At 55.8% G+C, this 12,762-nt stretch overlaps 1 protein-coding gene across 6 annotated transcripts; it reads left to right on the top strand.

Moving 5' to 3' along the window:
- Positions 1-403: 403 nt before the first annotated feature.
- PEX6 (peroxisomal biogenesis factor 6) lies at positions 404-12,720 on the top strand. Of its 6 annotated transcripts, XM_045869923.3 has the most exons (17): positions 410-1,498; positions 2,990-3,153; positions 3,697-3,780; positions 7,105-7,207; positions 7,292-7,425; positions 8,067-8,178; positions 8,993-9,201; positions 9,624-9,819; positions 9,975-10,051; positions 10,205-10,337; positions 10,419-10,624; positions 10,751-10,812; positions 11,060-11,168; positions 11,476-11,592; positions 11,717-11,794; positions 11,933-12,072; positions 12,254-12,720. In XM_045869923.3, the coding sequence occupies exons 1-17, from the start codon at positions 617-619 to the stop codon at positions 12,388-12,390; spliced, it is 2,943 nt and encodes a 980-aa protein (XP_045725879.1). In that variant the 5' UTR covers positions 410-616; the 3' UTR covers positions 12,391-12,720. The 6 variants fall into 6 exon arrangements, 4 of the variants coding, with proteins under 4 accessions (XP_064453684.1, XP_064453685.1, XP_045725881.1 ...); XM_064597614.1 differs by lacking the exon at positions 10,419-10,624 and having other exon boundaries at positions 404-1,498; positions 10,205-10,360; XR_010413628.1 differs by lacking the exon at positions 12,254-12,720 and having other exon boundaries at positions 405-1,498; positions 11,544-11,592; positions 11,933-11,993.
- Positions 12,721-12,762: the final 42 nt, after the last annotated feature.

The raw sequence follows: 12,762 nt of genomic DNA, 5'->3' as shown, positions 1-12,762 counted from the left end.
ACCGGGACGTGGGTTTTGTGCAGGATGTGTTGGAACAGGTGTGGTAGCACCAAGTACTCCAGGGCTACATGAATCACATGTAGTCATCCAGCCGGCAGCCACCATATCCATAAGCATGTCTGAGACAGTTTTATCCTACCACTCCCTCCTGCAACCTTCCCCACAACCGCCAAACCTCAGTGCCTACATACAGTTCCACCGTGGAAACTGTAGGAGTTCCACAGAGGACTGGACTCCTTCCTAAACACTCCACCCATAGCTCCCAGCCCTGGGCCAAGCTGGTCCCGGGCACGCTGAGGGTTCGTTGATCATTCAATTAACTGTTACGTGCATGGCAGGGCAGTTGAGAGGACGTTACTCCCCTAGCAGGCGCGGAAGGCAGATCCGCGCAAACACAGTCTCAAAAGACTGCGCAGCGGCAGTGAACGCGTTGCCGCCCGCGACGAACCAACCCATCAATCCGAGCCGCCGCTCGCGCTCCAGGAGCACGCGCCAGGGACCCGCCGCCGCCCCGCCCGCTCTCCTCGCACCTCCCCCGACGGAAGCGGAAACGGCCTGCGGCGGTCTGGCTCCGGAAGCCGCTCTCCTGCGTCTACCTCGTTGGTCTCCTGTCACCATGGCGCTGGCCGTCTTGCGGGTCCTGGAGCCCTTCCCGACCGAGGCACCCCCGTTGGCGGTGCTGCTGCCCCCCGGGAGCCCGTGGCCTGCGGCGGGGCTGGGCCTGGTGCTGGCCCTGCGGCCCGCAGAGGAGAGCCCCGCAGGGCCGGCGCTGCTAGTGGCGGCCCTGGAGGGGCCGGGCGCGGAGACCGAAGAGCAGGGTCCAGGGCCCCCGCAGCTGCTGGTTAGCCGCGCGCTGCTGCGGCTCTTGGCTCTGGGCTCCGGGGCGTGGGTGCGGGCGCGGCCCGTGCGGCGCCCTCCGGCGCTGGGCTGGGCGCTGCTTGGGACCCCGCCGGGGCCAGGGCTGGGACCGCGAGTCGGGCCGCTGCTGGTGCGGCGCGGAGAGGCCCTGCCAGTGCCCGGACCGCGGGTGCTGGAGACGCGGCCGGCGTTGCAAGGGCTGCTGGGCCCAGGGACGCGGCTAGCTGTGACTGAGCTCCGTGGGCGGGCCAAACTGGGTCAGGAGGCTGAGGACAGCAGCCGGCCCCCACCCCCACCCGTGGTGTCCTCCTTCGCGGTTAACCACTCAGTCCGGCGACTCCGGGGAGTTCTGGGAGGGACTGGAGATTCACTGGGGGTAAGCCGGAGCTGTCTCCGGAGCCTGGGCCTCTTCCAGGGCGAATGGGTGTGGGTGACCCGAGCCGGAGAGTCGTCGGACACTTCCCAGCCACATCTGGCCAGGGTGCAGGTCCTAGAGCCTCGCTGGGACCTGTCTGAAAGGCTGGGACCCGGCTCTGGGCAGCCGGGAGAGCCCCTCGCTGACGGACTAGCCCTCGTGCCTGCCACTCTGGCTTTTAATCTCGGCTGTGATCCCCTGGAAGTGGGAGAGCTCAGAATTCAGGTAGGATACAAGACTGAGGTCAGGAATGCTCCCACTCCTTATTCCCTCTTCCTTATCTCAACTGAATTGGAAGAAGAGAGCTGTAGAATTTAGATCCCTTACTCCTTAGATCTTAATGTCTCTTAGTCTTATTTGTCTATTCTCTATAATCAAAATATAATCCTCCATGGTGTAGTGGTGCATGGGAAGGGCTCATCTATTCAGGTGAAAGGAGAGAGTCATCCTCAAATTACCAGGTATATACAGTATATTAATCTACTTAATTGTTTGAATTGCTACAGTGTATCCAGAATTGTACTGAGTAATATGGAGGATGCAACGTCATTTCTTTTGCTCATGCTTATCCTTGACTTCATTCCTGTTCTTCTAGCCTCATCTGTTAAAGTCCTACCATCCTTTCCTTCAAAGCCCATCTAAAGTTGCCACCTTCTTCCCAAAGCCGTACATGATCTTACCGTATATTTAACATGACTTCTTTCTCCTATAGCGTTTTGTACCTTTCTTAGGGCATTTATTTTCTGTCCCGTTATGATTATGTACTCTGTCTAATCCTCAGTTATATATTGTAAATTCCTTAAAGGGAAGGGCTCGTTATTATCTTTAGTGCCTGGTATTTGATTTTAATATTTTAGTAAATATACCCAAGAGAAATTTTTGGTTTCTGCCTTTAAGAGATTACTTCAAGAAGATCGTTGTATTTGGGGGCACAAATATAATCTACTGTTTAATTAGGCACCTAGATGCATGCACCTAGATGCATGGTTTAAACCTATACTGTCCAATATGGAAGCCACTAGCCACAGTGTGGCTTTTTAAATTAATTAAAACTAATAAAATTTAAAACTTGGTTCTTTGGTTGCTTCAGTTACGTGTCAAATGCTCAATAGCACGTGTAGGTAACATTTCCATCACTGTAGAAAGTTCTGTTAGCTAATGCTGGCATAGCCAATTAGTGCTATAAGATGTCAAGAAGGATATAAGATACGCATGAATGGGAGTCAGGTGTGGGTTTCCTTTCGAATGGAGGAAGAACTGTGGAGTCCTCAGACTGGAGCTCATTCAGCTGAACCAACCCTTTCAGCTTCAGTGAGATCATATCCTTTCCCCACAACCTGAATTCAGTGTCTCCACTAATGTCCAATTAATATCAATTCCACTTGCTGCCTGGTGTCACTCAAAAGGACTTGTGGGAATTAAATGTCTTTACCACTTTCCTGGCTCAGGGTCAACTTAAAGGTATCGCAGAAAGGTTATTTGTACTGGGGAACCTTTTGGAGCTAGAATCAGAAATCTCTTCCTGGTGCCCATGAGAAGGAGAGGTTTCTGTATCTAGGGAAGATACAGGTATTCAGTTTGGCTACCTTAGGCCTCCCCTCCCACAGGCCTTGTGGTTAGAGGATGCAAATAGAAATATTGGCTGCTAAGGTTAAGGTAGGGCAGAGCCTGACTCCTTAGGAGAAGGTTGTAAGGTGGTCGTTATTTCTCTAATAGAGGTACTTGGGAGGCTCCAGCACCCCTGAAGACAAAGGAAGCTGCTCAGTGCTGCCTGGGCCTCTGTTTGCCAAAGAGTTACACATCGAAATTGTGTCCTCTCCCCACTACAGCACCAACGGAAATTATGACCACGTTCTTTACCTGCACTTTCAGACACCCAGGTTAGCTGCTTACCCCTTTCAGGAGGATAGCATCTCACCCTTGCTCTCCTCCTATCCCATGCCTTAGATTCAGGTCCCACAGAGCCTCTGACTTACTTTACAAAGCCGCATTTTAGGCAGTGTTGTGGCTAGATGCCTCTTGGTGTGGTAGGTGTAGGCTACACCACCATTGGAATTCCATTCCATTGGTACCAATAGAAGAGAAATTGGTACCATTCCAATGGTGGTCAATAGAAGAGAAATTGGTACCATGAGGTGAATCTGGACAATCTAAACTGAGAAACCTCTTTGATTTGAGCAGGCCCACAAAGAGCCAGGATCCTGCTTTGCCCCTCACAGCTCCTTGATTCCCCCTTTCTAGCCTCTCTGCTGTTCCCCCCAGCTCATTCTAGGTCAGATGTGTTCTCTGGACAACTGCTTGGGATCTCTGGGTGGGCGGTAGGCCCTTATGGTCTGCAGGTTGGGAGTAGACATACGGGGATGTGTCAGGCCCATGCTCTTGACTCTCACTGTGAGCTGACCAGGGCCACTGCTGTGTTGCAGGGCAGTCCAAGAAGGGGATGTTCTGTGTGTGCCAACAGTTGGGCAAGTAGAGATCCTGGAAGGAAGCCCAGAGAAACTGCCCAGGTATGCAGCTGCCTCTTACCCTACAGCTGGGATTCCTAACCTGGGTGCAAGAGTTCTGTGATCCCCTCCCCACAGGTTGTGTGGAATAATTTTGCATATAAGAAAACTTGGTTGTTGTGTACATTTTTTAAAAGATTTTATTTATTTGATAGAGCAGGAGAGCACGAACATGGGGGAGGGGCAGAGGGAGAGGGAGAAGCAGACTCCCTGCTGAGCAGGGAGCCAGATGTGACTGGGGGCTCGATTCCAGGACCCTGGGATCATGACCTGAGCCAAAGGCAGATGCTTAACCTCCTGAGACACCCAGGTGCCCCCGTTATGTACGTTTTTCTAGAGAAAAGGTACGTGCTTTCTTCAAGTTCTCAAATAGGCATGGGAACTGAAAAAAAGATTAAGAACCACCGCCTGCTGCCTTGGGAGGTGTTTATCCTCAAATTATTGGGTGGTCATAGGTAAAGGAAAGCATTAAGAAGTTTAAGGGCCTAGCCCAGCATGAGATTCCTTGCTTTTCATTCTCAACCACAGGGTCATTTGGGCCAGTTTTCAGGCCACACCTCCCATATACTCAACATAAGGAGACCCAGGCTTTGATTTCTGCGCTAATTAATGGTGTGTGCACATGCAGCTTTTCAATCCCATCTCCCAAAATGGGGGAGAGACAGATTGCTGCTGTCATTGAGAGGCCTTCTCTTTTTCCTTATTCTCAATAGTGAGTGAGAAATTAAGCATAAGTGACCCAAGCACCCAAAACAAGGAGTCCAGCCTTTCTCCTCCCTCTAGACACTGAGCATAGAGGTTCCATGTAAAATGGTGAGGCACAGAATTCAGAGACTGCTTGGGCTTTCTGGGAAGCGGGAGAATATGTAGCCTGATACCCCAGGACTGATTTCCTGTAGCAAAGTACTAGAAGGAGAGCACAACTGATAGACACACTAATCCAACGTCCACAGGGGATTTCAGTGAGGTGGTGGGGCCAGCCGGAAGGAACTGAGGTGTAAGAGTTGGCATGCCCAAGGTCTCTGGCCTAGCTAGCCTGGGTCCTCTGCCAAGACAGATGCAGTTTGGAGTGCCTGATTCATCCTTGGTCAACATTCAGAGCTTGGTTCATTCAGTGCTGTGGTACCCACATGAAGGGCCTGGTAGAACCCTTTGTAACCCCATTTAATGCTCATGGCACCTCTTTGAGCTTTCCCAAATCTAATCTACAACTGGGGCCTGGTAGAAAATGCCAGGCTGGCATGTATTAGTCACCTCCCACTTGTGTCTCCCATCTTAAATATAGCCAATATCTACGAGCTAGTTTTGTGTAGGAAAACTACAGAATGCCCAGGCACTGGGCCCTTCTGAGACAGACGAGCAAGCCTGTTCTGTTCCTGGATCTCTGCTGTTCCAGTCCTGTAGAGACCTGCCTCCCTCCTCTGGGTGCTGAGCACACAGTTCCTCCCCCTGAGCAGGTCCTGGAAAGTGAGGTTTGGGTGGGCAGGTGGGTCCAAGGACAGACAGAGATGAGTGCTTTAGCCCTCCTCCCCCAGACCTGTTCAGGGAGGCCTTGCTAGGAGGCTCCTATGATCCCTGGAATGGAATTCCAATGGTGGTGTAGCCTCTGCAGGTTCTTCCATGGTTCCCCTCTCCCGAGCAAGCCAGCAGGATCCCGCTCCACTGTCTCCCATCTGGCTCTTGAGAACACAACCCAGCTTTCCCCAGCAATATCCAGATGTGTTCAAGAGGTCTGATCCTTGTACTTACCAAGATGGTCCTACTGCTGTCCATGGAGGGGGGACTTCCCCCTAACCTCCCACGGTGCTGTTCTTCCTTGGATTCCACTGCTCACCATGTACACTGTGACTCAAGATCGAGATGCCAGGTTCCATGTAAAATAGTGAGGCCCGGTAGATTTCTACCACGTGGGTAGAAATACCCACTGTTCATTTATACTGAATAACAGTAAGACACAGGCTTCCTTATGTTCCACTTTTTATCATGATAACTGCCTACCCTAATAATTGCGGGAATTCATAATACCAATCTGGTATGCTTCTCCCCTCCACCTAGTTATTCCCACACACCCCACTTTGCTGCCAGAGTAAGCAGCTTTATGAATGAGGCAATGTGAACAAAGGAATTTGCACCGGCTGGAACTTAAAAAGGCCCAAGTTATAGTCTGGGCCAAGTCATTGCCTTTCCACCTGAGGGTTAAAGAGGGGAGTAGTTCATCATTTCTTTTCTGGAAGATTGGGCTAGTCACTACTACCTGCTCCCCACTTTCTGCTCCCTTCGTAGGTTGAGTAGCCCCAGCTCACTCTGAGACTAGCCAGTGAATGCACAGCCCTGTTACGGCTGGGGGAGCTTTCAAAAAATACAGATGCCTGAGCCCCACCCCAGACCTATTGGAGCAGAGTCAAGGTCAGGCTGGGGCCTGTGCAGTCTTTTCATTTTTAAGAAAGGAGAGAAAAATGCTAATTTAAAAAATTGAGGTGCCTGCCTGGCTCAGTAGAGCATGCAACTCTTGATCTCAGGGTCACGAGTTCGAGCCCCACATTGGGCACAGAGGTTGCTTTTTGAAAAATTGAGATCTAATTCACTTTTAATGTGCACAATTCAGGGGCTTTTACTATATTCATAAGGTTATGCAACCAACACCACTATCGAATTCCAGAACATTTTCATCCCCCCAAAACCCTTTCCCATTAGCAGTCCCTCCCTACTCCCTCCTTCCCTCAGCCCCCAGCAATTACCAATCTGCTGAATGGAATCATACAATATGTGGGAGATGTTGATTTTCAAAAGTCTCACAGATAATTCTAATATGCAGCCAAACAGAGAATTAATCATTAGATGTCTTTAATAAGGAATCTGCAATTCGATTTTGTGGATTATTGGATAAGAGCCAAGGCTCTTCCTGCTGAGGTTTTGGAAGGCCTTGGGAGGTATGAATTGGAAGGGAAGACTGTATTCTGAAGCCAGTGAAAATGGTCCGATGATCATTGCTTAGCGCAGCTGTGGCTTCTCCCACTGGAATGAGCAGGGAGGCCATTTACCTGGAGAAACACATCCCAACACTCTGATGGTTGTCATGAGGGATGTAAGGACTCCTGCCTTCAAAATGTGCAGGAGCCAGCTGGGGAGATAAGAAAGACCATTTGCTCTCTTTTACCCCTCCTCCTCTCCCCTTCCTCACCCCCTGCCATGTCTAGGGGCAGTTATTCATGCTACTCTTGAGTATGTCCCTGCGGTCGACCTCTATGATTGAGACAGCCACCTCGTCCTTGGGGAAGGGTGTATGTGGGCTCTGGGTCTGCGGCTCATTGGGCTTCTTTCCGGCAGGTGGCGGGAGATGTTTTTTAAAGTGAAGAAAACTGTTGGGGAAGCTCCGGATGGGCCAACCAGCGCCTACTTGGCAGACACCGCTCATACCTCTTTGTACTTGGTGAGGCCCTGGGGATGGGACTAGACCTGGGAAAAGGAACAGAAACAGCTTCCAGACACTAAAGCTTCCTCCCACCTTTCACAGGTGGGCTCTACCCTGAGCCCTGTCCCAAGGCTCACTTCAGGAGAATCCACTCCCTGGAACAGCTTGTCTCCTCCGGGCCTGGAGACCTTGGTGACTGAGCTCTGTGCTGCCCTGAAGCCTCGCCTCCAGCTGGGGTGAGTGAGGCCGCGGCCTCAGCGGAGGGGGGAGAGGCCTGCTTGGAACATCTCCAGACGGGCAGTGGGCCGGACAAACAGTTCCTAATGCACTGGCCAGCGTCAGGTTGGTGGACCTCCCTCAAACCAGTATGCCCAGGCCGCTAGCCCATGTCCTTCCTGTAAGCAAATTCCTAGGCTCCTTTCTGGGGATAACCTCCAGCCTCCAAGGTTGGCTGTGGAAGAAGAATCTCCACCAGGGACAGCTATCTCTGAGACTGCCCTTCCCCTTGGGGAGCCCACTAGCCATTCTGGCCTTCACCACCCTGACCCCAAAAGATACAGCTCCTCATACCACTGGCCTACGTGTAGACACAGATCCTCCCCTAATTCCTCTCCATATGATCCAGACCAGACATAGCAGTCAAGGCTTTACTGAAGGCAGTGATGACAAAGGGAACTGTCCTGGCTGCTGGATACGCTCCGCGCCCCTGCCAGGGCACCCCAGGTGGTAGGCGAGCTACGGCACCAGCCCTGGAGGAGGGGGGGGGCTGCCAGGAGAGAGAGGGTGCCTGCTTTCTCAATCCAAGGGTCCCTCTGTTCCTGGGGGCTCTTCATTTTGAGCAGAATGGAGGGGACAAGTGTCTGCTCTCTGGTTGCAGAGGTTCCCTGTTGACAGGAACCAGCAGTGTCCTTCTCCGGGGTCCCCCAGGCAGTGGCAAAACCACAGCTGTCACCGCAGCCTGCAGCCGCCTTGGGCTCCACCTGCTGAAGGTGAGGGTACCTGGTGAGGTGAAGCCCAGATTCTCCCTCTCCCCTCCCCCTTCTGGCCACCAGCCTGGCCCCGGCACCTGAGTAGGTCAGACATATTCCCATGATTCTCAGCTACAAAAAGATGCTTGCTTGCTTTTTTTTTTTTTAAGATTTATTTATTTATTTATTTATTTATTTATTTGAGAGAGAGAGAGAGAGAATGAGAGAGAGCATGAGAGGGAGGAGGGTCAGAGGGAGAAGCAGACTCCCCACCGAGCAGGGAGCCCGATGCGGGACTCGATCCCAGGACTCCAGGATCATGACCTGAGCCGAAGGCAGTCGCTTAACCAACCGAGCCACTCAGGCGCCCGCTTGCTTTTTTTTAAAGATTTTTGTTATTTACTTGACAGAGAGAGAGATAGTGAGAGCAGGAACACAAGCAGGGGGAGCGGGAGAGGGAGAAGCAGGCTTCCCACTGAGCAGGGAGCCCGACGCGGGGCTCGATCCCAGGACCCTGGGATCATGACCTGAGCCGAAGGCAGTCGCTTAACCAACTGAGCCACCCAGGTGCCCCCGAAGGCAGACTCTTAACGACTGAGCCACCCAGGCACCCCAAAAAGATGCTTTCAAAAAGGAAGGGGTTTGAAGACTGTGATGGGCAGTCCAGGGAGTGAGGTTGGGGTAAAGAGGAGGTAGGACTTGGCTGGTGCTACTGCTCCGCATCTCCGCCCTCTGAAACAAGGTGGCCTGCATCTTCTTCTGGCTCCTGTCCCCGCCCTTCCTGCCTCCGTCACGCCTGCCCTTGGCTCACAGACCGCTGGGGCCCCATCCCCAGGTGCCCTGCTCTAGCCTCTGTGCAGACAGCAGCGGGGCTGTGGAGACAAAGCTGCAGGCCATCTTCTCCCGGGCCCGGCGCTGCCGGCCTGTGGTTCTGTTGCTGACAGCCGTGGACCTTCTGGGCCGGGACCGTGACGGGCTAGGTGAGGACGCTCGTGTGGTGGCCATGCTGCGTCACCTCCTCCTCGATGAGGACCCCCTCACCAGGTATTGTACAGAGCTGAGTCTGTAAAAGGGCAGGGCCCCCCCCCCCACCTCTCTGCAGCCTCTTGTCCTCTCTTCCTCAATGGCTTCTCAGACACCTCGCCCGTTTGGCTGTCCTCCAGACAGTCCTGAGCTGAGGAGCTTGGGGTATCCAGAGGGGCAGGGGTACGGTCCCTAGTATTTCATGGGGAGCACTATGTCAGAGAAAAAGCACAGCCTCTACCCTCAGTGAGCTCCCTGTGTATGGGGGGGGGGGACACAGGTCCCCCTCTCGAGGTGTGCCCATGGAGCCCCAGGCAGGAAGCCTTGGGGCGCTCACCTCCCTCTCCCACGCCCGCACCCCCCCGCCTCCCTGCCTCGTGACAAGACAGCGCTCAGGGGCCACCAGCTGCACTCTGGCCCTCAGCGCCCCTCTGTGTCTGCAGCTGCCCGCCCCTGATGGTCGTGGCCACCACGAGCCAGGCCCGGGACGTGCCCGCCGACGTGCAGACAGCGTTCCCTCATGAGCTGGAGGTGCCCGTGTTGTCAGAGGGGCAGCGGCTCAGTGTCCTGCGGGCCCTCACCGCCCACCTCCCCCTGGGCCAAGAGGTGAACCTGACGCAGCTGGCACGGCGGTGTGCAGTGAGTGCCCAGGCAGGCCCCCCCCGCCCCCCCAGTCCCGCTGCCCTGCCCGTGGGGGCTTCAACCCTGGGCTGCGGCTCCCGCTGGGGGACCGGCCCCCTGAGGGCCCCTGCCTACTGTGCCCTGCTCACGCTCCCTCTGCTGTGCTTCCCCAGGGCTTCGTCGTGGGGGATCTCTATGCCCTTTTGACCCACAGCAGCCGGGCAGCCTGCACCAGGGTCAGGAACTCGGGGTGAGGAAACTGGGCGCAGGAGGGAAAAGGAGGCAAGAGGAAATACGGCCGGGGGAGGGGGGGGGGCTGGGGGGGGAGGAGGAACCAGGAGCCTGATGGGGAGGAGGCTTTTGGTGAGGTCCTCCAGAGGTCCTCCTGGGTTTGTCTTTGCAGGCTGGCAGGTGGCTTGAGTGAGGAGGAGGAGGGGGAGCTCTGTGCTGCTGGCTTTCCTCTCCTGGCTGAGGATTTCGGGCAGGCACTTGAGCAGATGCAGACAGCCCACTCCCAGGCCGTTGGAGCTCCCAAGGTAGAGACTCCAGGTCCTCCGAGGTAGGACAGGAGCTCTCTCCACCACCCTGCCCCCAACCGCACACTGTCCATCTCCTAGATCCCCTCAGTGTCCTGGCATGATGTGGGCGGGCTGCAGGAGGTGAAGAAGGAGATTCTGGAGACCATTCAGCTCCCTCTAGAGCACCCCGAGCTGCTGAGCCTGGGCCTCAGGCGCTCGGGTCTTCTGCTTCATGGTCCCCCCGGCACGGGCAAGACCCTCCTGGCCAAGGCAGTAGCCACTGAATGCTGCCTCACCTTCCTCAGGTGGCGAGGGGGTGTGGAAGGGGTGGTGGGCAGACTGGGAGCTGCAGCAGGCTGGGGAGCAAGAGGGGCTGGCGGACAGGTCAGTTGTGTGTTTACGCATCTGACGAGTCTCATCCTCTCCCTCAGCGTGAAGGGGCCTGAGCTCATCAACATGTACGTGGGTCAGAGTGAGGAGAACGTGCGAGAAGGTGAGTGAGGAGGGGTCAGGCTTCTAGCCCTTGCCAAACCCTTGGGTCCTTGTGCTGCCCCCCACCCCCACCCCATCCAGCGGCTCCTGGTCTTTCCACCATCTCGTGGTCCTTTCTACAGAGGACCTGCCCAGGGCGGCCTAGTGCCTGGAGTGGTGAATTTTCACTCCTGGCTTCCCCTCCTCCATCGCCTGACTTCAGATCCCCCCTGAGCTCCCCCCTCCTCTGGGTCCCTTTCTCTCCTCAGTGTTTGCCAGGGCCAGGGCGGCGGCTCCGTGCATTATCTTCTTTGATGAGCTGGACTCGCTGGCCCCAAGCCGGGGGCGAAGCGGAGATTCTGGAGGTGTGATGGACAGGTGGGGGTCTGAGCCAGATTGGAGTCTGGGGTCCGAGATGAAGGGATGGGAGACAGGTTGCAGCAGTTTTCAGAGCCCAAAGAGTTCCTGCCATTCCAGTTCCGAAACAGTATAACAGCAAAAGGGGGGGGGCCATGGAGTCAGCTGGGGGACACCGAGGAGGACAGGGGGGCCTGCGTGGAGGGGGCTACGGGGCACAACCGCACGAGTGGCCCCGTGGAGAAGGCCTGCACGGAGGGGCCCCACAGGTAGGGCAGAGGCTGGGGAAGGGCCAAGGACTCTCTGGCCTCCATGTCCGCACGTGCAGGGTGGTGTCTCAGCTCCTGGCGGAGCTGGACGGGCTTCACAGCACTCAGGATGTGTTTGTGGTTGGAGCCACCAACAGACCAGACCTCCTGGACCCTGCCCTTCTGCGGCCTGGCAGGTGCGCACCCCACACCTCTCATCTCTGCTGCGCCCGTCTGGGCCTGGCCCTTGACCCCCGTCCTGTGCCTCCTCCACCCTCGTGCTGGGCTTCCTGACACTTACGCCTGCCTGTTTCCCTCAAGATTTGACAAGCTGGTGTTTGTGGGGGTGAGCGAGGACCGCGCCTCCCAGCTACGGGTTCTAAGTGCCATCACACGCAAGTATGCCCTGTTAGGGGGAGACTCCCAGGGGGCTTGGGCCTTGGGATGGTTAGGGGGATAAATGCAATGTGCAGAATAAGCTGGTCGGGGATGCCTTTTGACAGACTAAACCGTTTCTTCCCTCTATCTGCGCAACAGATTCAAGCTAGAGCCCTCTGTGAGCTTGGTGAACGTGCTGGATCGCTGCCCTCCCCAGCTGACGGGTGCGGACCTCTATTCCCTCTGCTCCGACGCCATGACAGCTGCCCTCAAACGCAGGCTCCGGGACCTGGAGGAAGGTGAGCCGTCTGCCAGCCCCGGAGGTCACCCAGAAAGCTAACGGGAGCCAGGCCGGCTCCTGGATATCAGAGGAGGGACTGTTGACATTTGGGGGCCTCTGGGCAAGCAGGTGCCCACCCCAGGGCTCTCCCCTCCTGGGACGTAGACCACAGCCTCTGTTGGCCCCTTGTCACCCCGCAGGGCTGGAGCCTGGGAGCTCAGCACTGCTGCTCACCATGGAGGACCTGCTGCAGGCCGCTGCCCGGCTGCAGCCCTCGGTCAGCGAGCAGGAGCTTCTGCGGTACCGGCGCATCCAGCGCAAGCTCGCCGCCCGCTAGGGGCCTCCCGCCATCCAGGACCCTGCCCGCCAGGGCTGGAGGTGCTTAGGTTATCCCCACAGACGCCCAGCAAAGGGCTCCCTCTCTGCATACTGCGGTTGCACCCAAAGGCCGCCTACCTCCAGGAGACCCCCTCGGTGCCGAGTGGCCCCGCAAGAGCTCAGAGGGCGTCATCCCCTGCCTACCTGTTTGTCCTTCCAGGCCAGCTCCAGCTCCAAGACTAAAGGCCCTCTGCTCAGGAGGAGGAGCTTGGGCCTGGACGCAGCTCTGGGGATTGCTTCCCCGCCACCCCCCAGTCTTGGCTGAAAATAAAGTGTATGCTGCCCCCTGCTGGTTGTGGTCTGAAAGACTGGCGCGTGGAAGAGCAAGCCT

The sequence above is a fragment of the Mirounga angustirostris genome, unplaced genomic scaffold, assembly GCF_029215605.1.
Source record: "Mirounga angustirostris isolate CCGP_5_RB_7025 unplaced genomic scaffold, mMirAng1.0.hap1 SCAF_8, whole genome shotgun sequence".
NCBI lineage: Eukaryota > Metazoa > Chordata > Mammalia > Carnivora > Phocidae > Mirounga > Mirounga angustirostris.
This window is presented reverse-complemented; position numbering and strand designations above follow the sequence as displayed.

Bases quoted from the DNA above. Each gene is read 5' to 3' on its own strand.
- PEX6 (XM_045869923.3), top strand. From the start codon at position 617: ATGGCGCTGGCCGTCTTGCGGGTCCTGGAGCCCTTCCCGACCGAGGCA. The intron at 10,338-10,418 runs GTAGAGACTCCA...TCCATCTCCTAG, and splicing joins AGGCCGTTGGAGCTCCCAAG to ATCCCCTCAGTGTCCTGGCA. The intron at 11,169-11,475 runs GTGGGGGTCTGA...CCGCACGTGCAG, and splicing joins TCTGGAGGTGTGATGGACAG to GGTGGTGTCTCAGCTCCTGG.